At 60.1% G+C, this 15,213-nt stretch overlaps 2 protein-coding genes across 2 annotated transcripts in view; both read right to left on the bottom strand.

The window, feature by feature from the left end:
* Nucleotides 1–7,254: 7,254 nt before the first annotated feature.
* On the bottom strand, nt 7,255–8,878 carry PEX11B (peroxisomal biogenesis factor 11 beta). The gene is made up of 4 exons (XM_050912356.1): nt 8,823–8,878; nt 8,568–8,683; nt 8,251–8,452; nt 7,255–7,834 (listed from the first exon to the last, which is right to left on the bottom strand). Exons 1-4 carry the CDS (start codon nt 8,876–8,878, stop codon nt 7,468–7,470), a joined length of 741 nt encoding a protein of 246 aa, XP_050768313.1. The 3' UTR covers nt 7,255–7,467.
* A 5,545-nt stretch (nt 8,879–14,423) lies between these two features.
* Nucleotides 14,424–15,213, bottom strand: part of TXNIP (thioredoxin interacting protein) — a 4,300-nt gene continuing 3,510 nt past the window's right edge. The window contains 1 exon segment of the mRNA XM_050912228.1: nt 14,424–14,458. Coding sequence (XP_050768185.1) covers nt 14,424–14,458 — 35 coding nt within the window.

Below are 15,213 nucleotides of genomic sequence, written 5' to 3'. Positions count from 1 at the left end.
CGGGGGGGCACCGGGCCAGGGGCGGGAGGTGGCACCTGGATCCGGCGGGATGGGGACTGGTGAATCCTCCCTTAGGGGCTCAGGGAGTGGATCCTGGGGGGGATCGGGGACTGGATTGGGGGGGGGGTGGGGTGTTACAGGGGGATCTGGGTCTGGATCCCTGGGGGACTGGGGACTGGATCCCAGGGATCAGATCCTGGGCATCAGGGTTTGGATCCGGGGGGGACTGGATCCCAGGGATCAGATCCTGGGGATCAGGGATTGGATCCTGGGGGACTGGGGACTGGATTGGGGGGGTGGGACTGGATCCCAAGGATCAGGAAATGGATCCTGGGGGGGTCGGATTCCAGGGGGATCGGGGACTGGATCCCAAGGGGATTGGATTGGGGGGGGGGGGAGTGGGGTGCAGGGACCAAATCCCAGGGGTCTCTGACACCAGACCCAGGGTGCCTTGCCGGGGGGGGGGCTGGCTCGGGGACCAAATCCCTGGGGACTCGCAGACCAGATCCTGTGGGATTCGGGACACCAGATTCCACAGGCCGAGGGCCCAACCCAGCGCAAACATGCCACCCAACCCCTCCTCCTCCTCCTCCGAGCCCGGGCCGCCCGGAGCAAGGCTGGGGGGGCAGGGGGGGGTCCAGAGAGCCGAGCCCCTGGGTTTGCCTCTCCGCTCATTTTTAGGGTGGGTTTTATTTTCCAATTTAAAAAAAAAAAAAAAAATTAAAAATGTAAAAATTTGCTTTTTTGCACAGAGGCAAACTTGTGCTGCTCGGCCGCGGGGCGGCTGCGGCCAAGGGTTTGGGTGTTTTTATTAGAGGAGGGGGGGGGGAAAAACCCAAAAAACAACAAAAAACCAGGAAACTGGAGGAGAAAAAACAGACGGGCGTCTGTCCTGCCCCACCGCCGGCGGCAAACGTGGCAAAGCCCGGCCAGGTACGGCCCCCCCGGGGTCACAGCTCTGCCCCGATCGTCTAGGGCCAGACCCCAGCCCGGGGGGGGGGGGACGTGGGGACACGGGGGACGTGGGGACACGGGGGGAGCCACCCTGCTTCGTCCTACAAATGTCCCCCCGCGTCCCACGCTCCTCCCCGCGCTCGCATGAAAAGGAGGAAAAACGCTTGGAAGCAGCCCAAAACGGTGGCGGCTGGGGGAGGGAGCGGGTGGCGGGGGACCCGCGGGGGCTGGCGTGGTCCCCGACGTCCCCCGGCGTCCCTTCGTGCGTCCCCCCCCCCGGTGAACCCCGTCCCTGCGGGAGACGCCCGCGCCCCGCGGCACCGCTGCACCCACGTGGGGAAACTGAGGCACAGGTGACCCTCGTCCCACCCCACCAAAACCCTCCCAGCACCAAACTCTTCCTCGTTCCCGACGCCGGCCCAGCCCAAACGCAACCGGTCACCCCCAAAACCACCCCAAATTCCAGCCCCCGGCCGGCCCCTGCTCACCTCACGTGGCACCTGGCGTGCAGCGAGTTCGGCAGGTCTCAGCCGGGGCGGGAACGGTAGCGACCGCATCCAGGAACCGCGGGGTGACACCGAGCTGGCCGGGGCGGCGGGATGGGAAGAGGACGGGCTTTCAGCCCCGGCTGGGGAACGCTCCCCCCGGCCCCCCCCCCCCCGGCTCCCCCCCGGCCGCACTTTGCCCCCGAGGAGGTTTGCAGCAATGGGGTGTGCCGAGGGCCTGGCTCGCAGCGGGGGGCTCGGGTCCCCAAAGCTCCCCGTACCCCAAAACGATGTGACCTCACGTGCCAGGGTCCAGTGCTCCCAGCCCAGTGCCCCCAGTCCAGTCCAGTGCCCCCAGCCCAGCACCCTCAGTGCAATCTGGTGCCCCCCAGTCCAACCCAGTGCCCTGGTCTGGCATCCCCAGCCCATCCCAGGGTCCCCAGATCAGCCCAGCACTCCCAGATCAGCTCAGTACCCCCAGCCCAGTGCTCCCAATTCAGCCCAGTGCCCCCAGCCCAGCCTGGTGCTCCCAATCCAGCCCAGCACCCCCAATTCAGTCCAGTGTCCCCAGCCCAGCACCCCAATTCAGCCCAGTACCCCTCATCCGGCTCGGTGCCCCCAGTCCAGCTCTGTACCACCAGCTTAGCCCAGCGACCCCAGCCCAGCACCCCCAGTCCATCCCAGTGTCTCCAGCCCAGCCTGGTGCCCTCAACGCAGCCCAGCCCAGAGCCCCCAGTCCATCCCAGTGACCCCAGCGCAGCACCCTCAGTCCAGGACAGGACCCCCGATTTAGCTCAGTACCTCCAGTCAAGCCCAGCACCCCCAAGCCAGCTCAGTACCCCCAGTCCAGCATCCCCAGCCCACCCCAGCGCCCCAAATCCAGCCCATCCCAGCATCCCCAGTCCCTCCCCACAGCCGCCCAGTACAAGCCCCCCCTCTCCTCGGCTTGGCGATGCCCCGGCTCCATCCCTCCACATTCGGGGGCTCCCGGGGGTCCCCCCCGCCACGGCCGCGTCCAGCCACGGCACAAAGCCAAGCGCCCACGGCGGAGAGCAGGCACCGGCCACGTCCAGAGCCACGTCCAGCAGCCCGGCCCTGAGCCCGCTCCTTAATTACCGACTAACGAAGACCCTCGTCCAATTAGCGGCGAGTTTTCCCTCGTCTAAAGGCCCTGAGGGTCTGCAGAAGCGCATTTATAGAAAATATGTACAAAACCACGTAGGAAACGCTCTAAATCGGTGTTTCCAGGCTCTGCCGCGACGATCCGGAGGTCCCACCGAGCCCGCCGCGGTCGCACCCCTCCTGCCGCCGTGGGAGCGTCCCCAGCATCTCCTGCCCAGTGGGATGAGGCCCGGCTAATTAACGGCAATTAAACTTTGATGACGGTTGCTGGGTCTGCTTTCGGTTTCCAGAGTTTCTCTTGCCTGGGAAAGCTCCGTCACGGCAGCAGGAAGAGGGGGTCCGGCGAGCGGCTCTGGGGATAAAGCCGAATTAGTTGTAATTAGATCAGTGATAATGCTAATTAGTTGGAATTAGCAGCTCGAGCCCAGGCCCTGCTCCCCCAAGGTACGATCTGTATTCCCTTCACAGCCCAATAAATACTTGGATAAATGGATTTTTTTTTAATTATTATTATTAAAGACGATCCTGCGAAGCAATCGGGATATTTTGGTATAAAATTGGCCATTGGAGGCTGGGAGGCCCCGGACCCCCGACACGCAACAGCCCCGCATCCGTTAATTGCCGTGAAGACGCTTCCACAGGAAAAGCAGACACGCGGGACGGATGGAAAATGGTCGTACTGGGATGGAAAATCCCTTTAAAGGCTCTCCCGGGCGGCTGAGGGACCAACGCAGACCTGGGGAGAGCTCCCTGCTCCGGCAAAAACAATTCCCAAAGCCAGTCGTGGAGCCAGAGGAAGGCTGGGATGGGTTTCCAGCGGCAGGTCGACGACCGGCAGGCTCCGGCGGAGGCAGGTCGGAGGTTTGGAGGAGCCGGCTGGGATGGGAAACCCAAAGAAATGGAGGTTCCCCCCCCCCCCCCCCCCAAGATTCCAGGGAATAGCAAGCTCTGGATGCCACCCAACCCAAGCCAGCGCACAGACCAGCTCCACGGATTTGGGGGGAGCCGACAGCGGCTTCCCACTTCTGCAAGCAACTCCTAACCTCCTCACTGCCGTATTTAACATAAGGATTAAATAAACAGGAAAATTGAACAAACAGGAAACTTAAATAAACGAAATATGAAATATTTCCATCTCTCAAACCCGACAGAACATCCATTACCTGTATCTCCGTATGTCTGTATTACGGATTGCTATCACTACACTCCCTGAGCTGGGTGTCCCGGCGCAGGGCGGAACCGGGACGACCCCCGGATCCCTGCCGTGGGGTCCCCCTCCTCACCGCCACCCCCACTCCCGAGCCCACCCGTCAGCCCCGGCCTTAGGCACCGGCTAACGAAGACCCTCGCCCAATTAGTGATGATCTGCCCCTATCTAAGGGACTTTATGGCTCGTTAAAACCACGGCTCGTTAAAACCACGGCTCGTTAAAACCACGGCTCGTTTATGGAGCTTCAAGGAAGCCCAGGTGAGACCCTCCCCGGCGCAATGAGTTTGTCAGGTCTCAGCCAGGGCCAACGCCGAGCTCTGCCCATCCCCGGGCCACGGAGAAGCCGCCGCCACCGCGCTGGGCGAACGCGGCATCGTCCTGGTCTACGGCATCTGCGACCGCTCCAGCTCCTGCCGGGCTCGGCAGCAGCTCCGGCAGCCGGTGCCCGTCGTCTTGGTGGGCAACACGCGGGACCGTGCAGCACCGGCAGGCAGTGCCGGTCCCTGGCACCGGCTTTCGTGGCGGTTTCGGCCACCGAGACCTACCACGGGGCTTTACTGGTTTTCCACCAGCTGCTGGAGGCAGTGAGGGGGGTGGCAGGGCAAACCGCCGGCATCATCCGGAGCGTCTCGGCCGTCGCCGGATGGGGTGAGCCTCCACCGCGGCGGCTGCGATGGTGGAAGCGGATTTGAGGGGACGGTTGGCAAACCGGAGTCGCTGAGCCCTGCCTGACCCAGGGCACGTCCCTCCCCTCCATCCCCGGTCTCACCCCGGGGAACGGGAGCAGTGCCGGGCGCCCGCGGTGCTGGCAGAGCCCTCCGAGCATGGGAACGTCCGTCCATCTGTCCCTCTCCGGAGCCAAGGTGACAGACGGAGGCTTCCCATAGCCGGGGAGCCGCTGCGGGCTTTGCCGAACCGCTCAATAAACCGGCCGTGGCTAAAAACCCCCGTTTGTTCTACCTGGGTGCCGGGAAAGCCGGCAGCACCCCACCGCGGTGCCGGAGATCTCCCGTACCCATCTCCTGGCCAAAGGGAACCAGTCCCAGCCCCTTCTGTCAGGCTGGGAGTCCAGGCACAACCGGCCCTGCCGGGGCTGAGCACCGGCAAACTCCAGTTACCCACAGCGGCTGAGCAACAACAAAAAATAAAATAAAATAAAAAAAAAAAAGCCCGGATTTGGGAAGGACGAGCTCGAGGAGAAGATGAAACGAGCTCGTCTGCCTTCCCGGCTTCTCCCACCCGTCCTTTGCCAGCTCAGAAGCGCAGCAGGGAGGGGATTTGCCGCAGAGGCCAGAGCGAGAGCCGGGGTCCTGCCCCGGCACCCCGGATCTGCGCCGAAAGGGGCTGGGGGCAGGAGGCCGGCGCAGCCCTGACGAGCCCGCGGCTGGTTGCCACCACAGCGGGAGGGGAAGAGGGATGGCAAAGGGCTGCCGGGGCATCCCCCAGCGGCAAAGACCCCAAATATCGGGGGGGGGGGGGGGGGGGCACGCCGAGCCCCCCGGGGCGTCCCCGTCCCTCGCTGCCCGGGATGTCAGGAAACACACACTGGGATCGAGCCCGGGTCCCCGTCCCCGGGCGGGCCGGACGCAGCGGGCTGCGCGTTCATCCCTCCGGGATCACGACGGCAGAGGAAAACGGCGTCGTCTCAGCAACGGGGCTTTAATAACGAACGCAGCAAACCGCCACGGGACCGCGATTAGCGCAGACGCCCGCGTACAACAACCGTATTTACACGCGGGGAGCGGGAGAGGCCGCGCAGCCCTCCGCCGTACCCTCCCAGCCTCCCCCGGCTTAACGTATCGCTCCGACGCGTCAAAACCGCTGCATTAACCACAGACGGAGGCTGCCGACGTGCCAGGGTCGGCCGCCTTCTGCTCTCGTAACTGATTTACCTTCTCCACCGAGAGTTCGAAGTCCCCGAGTCCAAGCTGAGATTTTGCTCAAGCCCTTTACCGTGAGGCGAGGGGAACTGGGAAATGCCAGGGTCCGAGTACCTTCACCCGGCGCCTTCCCCCCAGAAAGACGCCGTGTTCCTACACCCCGCTGCCACCTCCTTCATCACCCAGCTGAATTAAACTCCCGCTTGCTAAAGCTCTGGGTAGTTGGGCTCGGTTTCGGGCTGCACACGCCCACCCTCTCCCAGCGACTCAGCCTGTCCCCTGCCCGTGTCACCCCAGAGCCCACAGAAAGCCGGGAGATGCCGAATGGAAAGTGCCAGGGAGGTCCTGGCGCCGGGTCTGGATTAACAAACCCGCGGCAGCGCTCTCGAGCGAGGGAACCGTGGTTTTTCCGAGCCCAGGGACAAGCCTTTGCCACCGCACGGATGTCCCTGGAAGCGGGTGAAGCCCGAGCTGTTTGTGCACGGAGCTGCTGGAGCTCAAAAAAAAAAGAAAACCCCCCACACACACCAGCGGGTTTTAAAAGCATGTGGGGTCGTGCCGAGGAGCATCTCACCCCTGGATACAGATAATCACCGGCTCTGAGTGCGTCCTTCAGTCTGTCGTTAAGTAAAACACTCTTCAGAGCCGGGTCAAGCCCGCTGCCCGGCACAAGCAGCGTTACCTGGTGTCACGGAACCCAAGGGACACGGGACAATTCAGTGAGGCGGCAGTGCCAGCTCAGAGAGCAAAGCAGGGGGGAACAACCAGAGGCAGAGAATCGCGGCATCGAGCTCTCCCCTCCCCGATTTATCCCCCCCAAAAAAAGCCACTAAAAAGGACATCTGCGAAGCAATCTGCAGCCGAGGCTCAGCAGGGTGAACCTGCGCCGCGCCGAGCGGAGGGAGGCAGGCGGACGCACAGCTTTCGGCTTCTTCAGAGCGGCAGGGAAGAGCTCGGGCTGCCCGAGTCCCCTTTCTGTTCTTGGAGGCAGAGAAATCCAGGCGGGAAGGGCTGGGAGCGAGCCCAAGGCTTGGCACGACTCGCTGCAGTCGCTTCTTCCCCACTGGGATTACGGGGAAGGTGCAGGCAAGGAAATATTCTCCTACGGGGAAATACCCTGCCCCGCTCTCGCCTCAAACCCACGACCAGCCAGCAGAGCGGGACCGGCCAAGACCCCACGGACTTACCCCAAGAGTTCACCTCCGAACGCCCGGCTGCGTACGGCTCATCCGCGGCCAAAGTCCTTTCAACTCACCCTCTCTGTCTGCACTTAAGATGTCTTCAAAGGAAGATAAAGTGTCAAAACAGGCGTTGGATGCGCCCGGCCAGCGCCAGACTCACCCCCACCCCACAGTTTAAAACCCCCCCCCCCCAGTCTGGGAGAAGCACCCAGTGACTCAGGAAGCTTTCTCCGGCCCTAAATATTCCCCTCTTGGCTGGCTCTGCGTTAAGAGACCTCCCTGAAGAGGGAGGGAAAACGTTAAACCCCTAAAACAGCCGGACAGGCCCTACAGTCGATGGGGAAAAGAACCAAATTTAGGTCCGTTGAGTATCGCCCTCCTCGCCGGCGACGCGAGCCGAGGCAGCTGGAGCGGGTCCCCGCCGGCTCCGCCGCCGCCAGCTCCCTCCACCTTCCTCCCACCTCCACGGCCCGTTTATGAAAGCAGCCAGGCGCGCCGGGAACGCGCAGCCGCGGGCAACGGGACCGATAGAGTCAGCTTTAGTCGTGTCCCAGCCCCAGGAATAACGCCTCCCCCGGGGTCCCCAAATATCCGCCTACGCCGGCTTTGAGGCCGGAGGCAGGCTCCGAGGACAACTAAGGCTTCAGTTTGAGCCAGGGATGAAGGATGGTGAGGATGGAGAGGATGGAAGAGGTGAGGCCGCACAGCCCCACAAAGCCCGGGTTGGTTTTGTACAGCCCCAGCTTGTCCAGCGGGATAAAAAGGTCGCAGGCGTTTTTCACCACGTCCAGCAGCAGAGGAGGGTTGTTCCGAAGGACGCGGAGCAGAAGCCGGAGCTGGATCTGCAGCCTCAGCCCCAGCTGCTGGAGCCCGTTGTCAGCCCGGAGCTGGCGCCCGTTCTCGTTGCCTTTCGCTCGCTTCCCACCCGCCTCGCGCTCCATCAGGATCCGGATCTCGTAGGCGTCCCGGCTCAGGTTCACGACGAGGGCAAAGAGGTAATACCTAAAAAAAAAACAAAACAAAACAAAAAAACCACCAAAACAGGGGAGGAGAACGGAGTGGAGAGCAGAGAGAGCAGGCAGCCAGGGCTGGGGACTGCGGTCTGCGACGCTGGGAGCCTCCAGCTGCTTCCCCTTCAACCACAAAAATAAAATGCCTTAAAACACCCGCCTGGCGTGGAGGGAAGAGTCCACGTTCTACCGACAGCTACGGGGCTGCGCCGGGCCAAGCGCCCGCCAGCTCCCTGCCATCGCTACGGTGCAAGGAGGGGAGAAGCCCCTGCCCGCAGCGCTCGGGGAGGGGGAGCTCAGAGCCCTTCACCCACCCCTGCCCCGTGGGACAGCAGAAGAGAGGCGAGAAACCCGCTCTCCTCTCCCTGGGGACAGCCGGCAGCTCTCGCGGCCGCCCGAGCCCCTCACCTGAAGGACCTCTGGCTCCACTTCTCCTGGTCCACGCTGGGGACGAGCCCCGTCTTCCCCGCCCAGAGGACGTTGTCGCAGGCGAAGTACATGGCCCTGTTGAGGTGGCTGAGGGTGACGCAGAACCGCAGCACCATGTCCGACAGGTGGATGGCCCGCTTCGCCGCCTCCAGCGCCTCGGCCGAGCTGCCCAAGCGCAGCACTGCGGGACAGACAGACGGATGATCGCTGGGGATGGGGACGGGGGGGGAACGGGACAGGGGGGGGGGGGGGGGGGGGGTCCCGCTCGCCCCCATCACCGGGGCGGCCCCACTCACGCTTGCGGCCCAGGCTGAGGTGAGCCTCCAGCTGCCGAACGCTGGCCAGGACCCCGGCGCTCGCCCCGTTCCTCCGCAGCGTGTCCCCCGCCAGGGCACAGGCGTATTGCGCGGCCCTATAGGAGACGGGCCGGAGTGAGGGCCTCCCCGCCCCGGGGTGGTGGTGGGGGGGAGGCCTCCGTGACCGCCCTCCCGCCGGGCCCCGGTGAGGGGAGGCCGGGCAGCCCCGCACCGGAGCCGGCACAATAACCGCACCTGAAGAGCCGCTCCTTGGCCTGGCTCTGGGCGCTGAAGCGCACCCAGGTCTCCATGGCGGGGTCGGGTCCGGTCGGGCCGGGCCCGCGGCGTCGTTCCCCGGTGCGGGGCCTCGGCGGGAGGCGCGAAGCCACTTCCGGGAGGGCGACGGAAGCCGCCGAGGGTCAAACCGGGAGCGGAGGGAGGGAGAGCGCTGGCGCCGCCTGGCGGCCGGCGGGAGCACACAACAGCCACGCCGCCCTCGTCATGCCCGCACAGCTTATCCCTATTGGCTGGATGCTCCAGGCCCCGCCCTTTTCCATCAAAACAGAGGCCGTGAATGGGCAATTGCAACGGTCTCCGCCTCTAAATCTGTATCGAAGCCTTTGATTGGTTAATTTTTCCTTTCCCCGCCCCCTTCTCCCGACCAGTAAGAACGTGGATACAATTCCCCACCTTCATCGCTGTTGCTTTTCATTTTGATTCCTTCTTTCCTCTGTCATTATAATCAGTCCTGCAGCACGATTGGACAGCTGTCCCCTAAGCCCCGCCCCCTCTCCGTGTCCCTCACTTGTGATTGGGGTAAGTAACGAGAGCGCGCCCCTCCCTCTCCACGCCCTAAGAGCGAGTTCTGATTGGCCGCTCCCCTCCGCGCCCGGCCCGCCTTCCCGGCCCTCTGCCCTGCGATTGGCGTACTGCCGCTTTCACCGCCTCCCTCCCTCCACCCTCCCTCCGCCCCTCCCCGAAGTCTCCTCCGTACTACCATTGGCCAGCTCCCACTGCCCTCCCGCCCCCTCCCTGAGGTGATCTCCACGCCCATTGGGCCCTCGGGCGGTGAGTGACAGCAGCTTCGCGGCGGGGCTCTCCCTCGGAGCGGGCTGGCGGCGATGATGGAGTCGGTGCGGGCGCAGCGGCTGCAGCCCGGCGTGGGGACGCTGCGCTCCCTGCGGCCCGGCGTTACCGGGGCCCCCGCCGCCGCCGCCGCCTCAGCTCCCCCCCCGCCGCCCGCCCCTCCGCCCGCCGCGGTGGCGACGGCGCCGCTGCCCGCCGCTCCGCCCCCGGCCGGGCTGGGGTTGGGGCTGGGGCTGGGGCTGCCACCGCCGCCGCCTCCCCTGGGGCTGCAGGGACCCGCCGCCCCTCCGCCGCCCGGCGCCGGGCCGCCCGCCGTGCTACGGGAGGCAGTGGAGGCGGTGGTGAGGAGCTTCGCCAAGCACACGCAGGGCTACGGCCGCGGTGAGCCGGGGGCGAGGTGGGGGGGGCGGCGGGGCATGCCTCGGGGCGGGCTGGGGGCTCCGGGGACCGATGCCTGGGGGGGGCTGAGGGCGAGGGACCCGGGGGAGACCCTTTTCCCGGACTTTGGCCCCTTCTCGCCCCGTTTCCCCCGTGTCAGCTCCCCCCCCCCGGGGCTGCCCTCCCGCCGCCCTCGCCCAGGGCGGGCTCCTCTGCGGCTTGAGCCGGTTTCTGCCTCCATCTTATTCCCCGTCGCCCTCTTGCCGGGAATGGGATCGTCTCCCCTCTCCCGCACAGTCTGTGCCCCAGGGCTGGGGCTCTTCTTTGCCCCTTTTCCTTCCCGCCCTGCTCTGGAGCCCAGGCACCCCGTGTCCCATCCCATCGCTTTAGGGTCTGGGATGTTCTCGGGGTGTTTCCCTGTCAGCTCCCCCTTTTCCTTCCAGCCTCGTGTCTGGGACTCTTCTGTCCCAGCCCTCCTTCCCCATTAATCCTCCGTTGTCTGGGATTCCCGTTGTAACCCATTTTCCTTGGTCCATGCTGCCCTTCCCCCTTCTATCTTCTCCAGTATAAGGTGTGGAGCTCCCCAAGACCCTCTTCCTTCCCTGGCAGCCTTGTTGGGTGAGGGTCCTGCTTCCCTTTGCTTCCCACCACCGAGCTTTGAGCACCCTTTTCCCTGCAGATCTATGACTTCGAGAGTCAGGACCCTCTCCCATGGCTGTACGCTGACGTTCCCTATCCCAGCGGCCTTCAGCTGGTGGTTTGCCCCTGTGATGGGCTATAAGGGTGACCGAGGAGGCATCCTTGACTGTTGTCGTTAGGTTAAACGCCAGTAACAAGCGTTTCGTGCCGTTTGTGGAGACTTTTCCGGCGTGTCAACCCTCGTTCTTGGGATGTCCCAGCCATGCAGAGTGAGCTCGTATGGTTTGGGTGATGTTAAAGGTGAGCGTGGGGAGGAAGGGAGAATCCCTGCTCCAGCCCGATCTGTCTGGGCTGCTCATGCCAAAACCGTGAAAGTGAGTAGAATAAAACCACCGAGTCCGTGGTTTCTCTGGGTCTGCCTTTTCCCTAAGGAGTCTTGTGGTTTCAGGGGTCAAGCTTGAGAAACATTCATGGATCTCCTTCGAAAGCTCTGTGGCCTCTTAAATGCAAACTTTTGTTTTTATGGTATCAGCCATTTCCAGATACCTAATTTGACGTGGTTTTTTGCTTTTGTAAATTAGGGAAAGAAGACAAGGTAGGGATAGGCAAGTATATAGGTGACCACAAAGGCAGGCGTCGGAACTTGAGCTGGGCAGACAAGTGGTTTAAAGCTGAGGAGGTTTCCTACTTGTGCTGTACCTGAAACTGGTAAACGTGTAATAAAGTTAGAGAAAGTGGAGGGTGTTTATTTTTTTTTAATGTTTTTTAGATGTTTTTTACGTTTCTAAGAAGGAGGATGCTTCTTGTGCGGTAGCGATTTAGTCGTCTGTCTATAATTCCTTTACTTGATGTCAGGACAAAAAAAACCCCTCATTTCTCTCAACGGAGGCAGCAGCGAAGAGGGTTCCGCTGGGCAATCCCTGCCCGTTCCTGGTGGCCGTGGTTTTCCTGGGATCCCCCTCAGTTCCGTGCTCTGCACGGCTGCACCTTGTCGACGAAAAACCCCGTGGCTGGGAGGAGAAATCAGCTCTGCAGGCTGCTGGTGCTGGAAGAGGCTGTTGCGGGGGTGTTAAGTACTCCACCACGCTCCGGCGCCGCGGGGCTCCAAGTATTGCATCAGAGGCGCCCGGTCGTGCGAGAGCCCCCGGAGGAGGCTCAGATCTGGATTTCTTGTACGCTCCTTTTTATTTAAAAAAGAAAAAGAAAAAAAAAAAAAGAAGCACAGAAGCGAGAAAAAAAGGTTAAAGCACATATTTTACTGGCCCTGTGATGGAAAGAATCTTCCACCCCACCCGAAAGGAGACACTTTGCAACTATTTTGAGTTCCCGGCTTCTTCCGGCTATGGCAGCAGGTCCAACAGAGGCGGTCGTAGGCTTCCAAATGGTGAGTGCTTGGCAGTCGGCGCCACCGGCGTGCGGGGGGACCGCTGCTCGTCTGGCTCCGGAGCAGCTCAGCGCCATGTGGAATCACTTACTCTTCTGTATTTAATATGCAAGTCAGATGTGCTATCGTATACGCAACGCTGGGATACGGGGTTATGCTCCAAAGCAATAAACAGATATGACTGATGGGCAGAGCAGGCTCTGCTTTGTGTCTCCCAGCTTCTCTTCGTCTTTTCTGGGAGCGGCAAATCCAAAGGGTAAGTCTCTGACAAGAGCCGCCCCGTGTGGGTTAAGCCGTGCTCTGTAAGTCTGCGGGTCTCCCCCCCACAGATGGGTGACAAAGTTTTTCTGGAAGATCAGCATTTCCAGTTCCTGCCCTCAGCAACGCAAACAGACTAAAAGGTATCAACTGGTGCCGATAGTAAAGAGTTCCAGTGTTTTGAGCTGGTAGAGAGACTTGTTCTACTTGCAGGCATTTAAAATACTTTTCTTTACGCGTTGGGTTTCCCGTTAAACACGACCTCATGCAAGACGCAAAGATAACATCACTTCTTCGGCATCTTTACATGCGTTCAAAGCATCCAGTCGTTTTTCTCTCTGCCCTCTCCCCAGCCCGAGCGCTGTGTTGTGTTTCGTGCTCCGTACGGGATTAAAATCCTTCAGGGTGCAGAGGGTGTCCCTTCTTTCTCGAGGACCGTCCTCTTGCAAACATGAGACATAACAGGATTTAGGATGCTCTCTGAAAAGCAAAAGCAAACTTCACGTCTCCTGCCTCTTTCCCCCACACCGCTATTTTGTGATTTAATGGGAGGAGGGAGGTGAATGAGCAAGGCTGAAAGTCATTGATCCGGAGCAAATTCAGACTAAGATTTCACTTCGGATTCAGCACGCTGCAGTGCTCGGCCAGTGTTTGTCTGCTAAATACGACACGTGTGGCGTTGTAGCTGGAGCTGCGCTGGGAAGGAGAGAGCAGATGGGCAGGCCTCTGTTCGTAGCGACGCCGTTTGCTCTCCAGCCCTATGAAAGCATATTGTTCTGAAGCTTTTGCAGAGTTTCAATTAGGTATTTTACTCTCTCGTCTCCTGAAACCATCCTGCCTGCGGCAGCTGGAAGCGTTGAATCCAGTCTGTGAAGAAAACCTCTTTTGGATGCTTCTCAGCTGTCTGACCTATTGCTCCAGTCGCTGGCGAAGTACCCAGCCAGCGTCTGGCATAGAGGAACCCTTGTCTAGGGCTGAAAACACAATTCCGTGCCCGTGCACGTGTTGCATGGCGTTTCCTCATTAACCTGCTCTTAACACCAGCTTCTCAGACTTGACTAAATTAAATGAAACTATAATTTCTCTGAATTTTCAGAGTAATTCCATGTGTCGTGAGAATTTGCGTTGCCTGATGTAGCTCGGCTTTCTCTGCAGTTTCTTGTGTGGTCGCTGCTGCAAAGTCTCAGTTGCCCCGTGCCAAACGGTCCCTGAAGCCGTTATTGAATCGGGCATTGTCTCCCCAAATCCGTTGGGGATTATGTGCATGACTTACACTGTCCCTGGGAAGGGAATCTGCCTGGATGGATGGGAATTCTGTCTGGGTATTGGTGCACTGGAGAACTGGCAGGGAACTGCGTATTGTTTGTACGGCTTTTTGTGAGTCTTCAGTGGAAAATTGCCCCTGTCTTGTGTGTTTCATCAAAAAAAAACTCAAAACCAACCCCAAATTAAACTTGAAAATAATCCAAAGCGACTGCTTTATGAACAAATGCCCTGAAAAGCCTGTGGTTGAAAGAGGGGGAAAATGCTTAGTGAGGAACTACTGTGCTAGTGACTCCTCGCCTGGCTTCATCTTACAGAAAGCAATAAAACAAAGTAAAAGGCTCAAGCTCGCTGTCTTCCTGAAAGCTGCCTGGCTAAGACCTAAAGAGTTACAGCACTGTGTGGGCAACCGAAAAGCTAAGCCAGGGTGGCTTGTGATGGGCTTGGCATCTCACATTCGCGCCTGGCCTCACATTAACCTCCCTTTTATATCTTACCCCGGGAGACTTTGAGAACAGCAGCCTCGTCTCGCGTGGTGCTCTGCCTCGGTGCTTGCTGCATTGTATACAGCTCCTCACGGGAGAGCTTGCCTGGGGATTTTGAGGTATTTTGGTGGTTTTGCTTAAAATGAGAACCCTGGGGTGGAGCCCTTTTAACAGCTCTCGCTTTAGCGAGGAGTTGCTGTAATCTGTTTTGCAGATCGCCTTCCTTCAAAGCGATTGCTGAGATTAAAAAGGCTCAGGGAAGGAGTGCTGAGGAAGAGCTGAGGGCAGGCTTTTCCTACAGCTACCTGTCAAACTCTTCAGCACAGAAAGAACCTTAGAGCAAATTCGATGGGACTTAGAGCGTTAGACGCTACCAGGTTCATTTTTCTTGCCCAAACCTTGACAAATTAAGGATGGGTAAACTTAGAACAGCTCGAAGGAAGTCCTCGTGGCGCTGGGGACTCGAAAATGAGGAGAGTGATGGGACAGCTGGCTCATCGTTACACCTCTAGTTCTTGCGTGCATATTAAAATAAGGAGAATTTAATCTCGTGGATTTGGGCCACAAGCCGATTGCCGCAAGGGCTGTGTGCGTTGGTTGGCTGTGCACCGTGTGGACTAGCTGCTGGGTTGTTCAAGCTGGGTAAGTGCTCAAACCCTGTCTAGCAAATTTGGTGCTCCAGAAGAGGTGCCTGCTTAAAAACGACTTCTCCTGAAAAGACTGTAATTACCAAAGTCAATGAGGGCTGATGTTTTAGGCTCTGGTTTCCTAACTGGGATGGAAAAACGACTTACTGTAACAAAGCTAATCCTGGTTTTATCCTGTGATTCACCGTTTGGTTATACGTCCTCCCCTGCCGAATGGCACAAACGAGATTCTCCAATTAGATGTTTCAATTCTCCTCTGTACACACACTCTTTATGAGGCAGCTAAATACTCCCACCCAAATTGCAGGGAGTTCGGCCAGAAGGCCTCAGCCGGGTAGCTTTACGCCTCAGGTCGCTTCTTGTGCCTCCATCATGTTGTTTTGAGCTGGGTGTGTGGTGTTCGGCATAAGGGCAGGTGGGTTCTGCAGGTCTGACAGTGCACGCGCAGGCCAGCTGCTTGATTTTTATCTTAAACGTGAGAATGTCAATATTGAGGATCAGCTGAG

The sequence above is a fragment of the Gymnogyps californianus genome, chromosome 29 (assembly GCF_018139145.2).
Source record: "Gymnogyps californianus isolate 813 chromosome 29, ASM1813914v2, whole genome shotgun sequence".
Lineage (NCBI taxonomy): Eukaryota > Metazoa > Chordata > Aves > Accipitriformes > Cathartidae > Gymnogyps > Gymnogyps californianus.
This window is presented reverse-complemented; position numbering and strand designations above follow the sequence as displayed.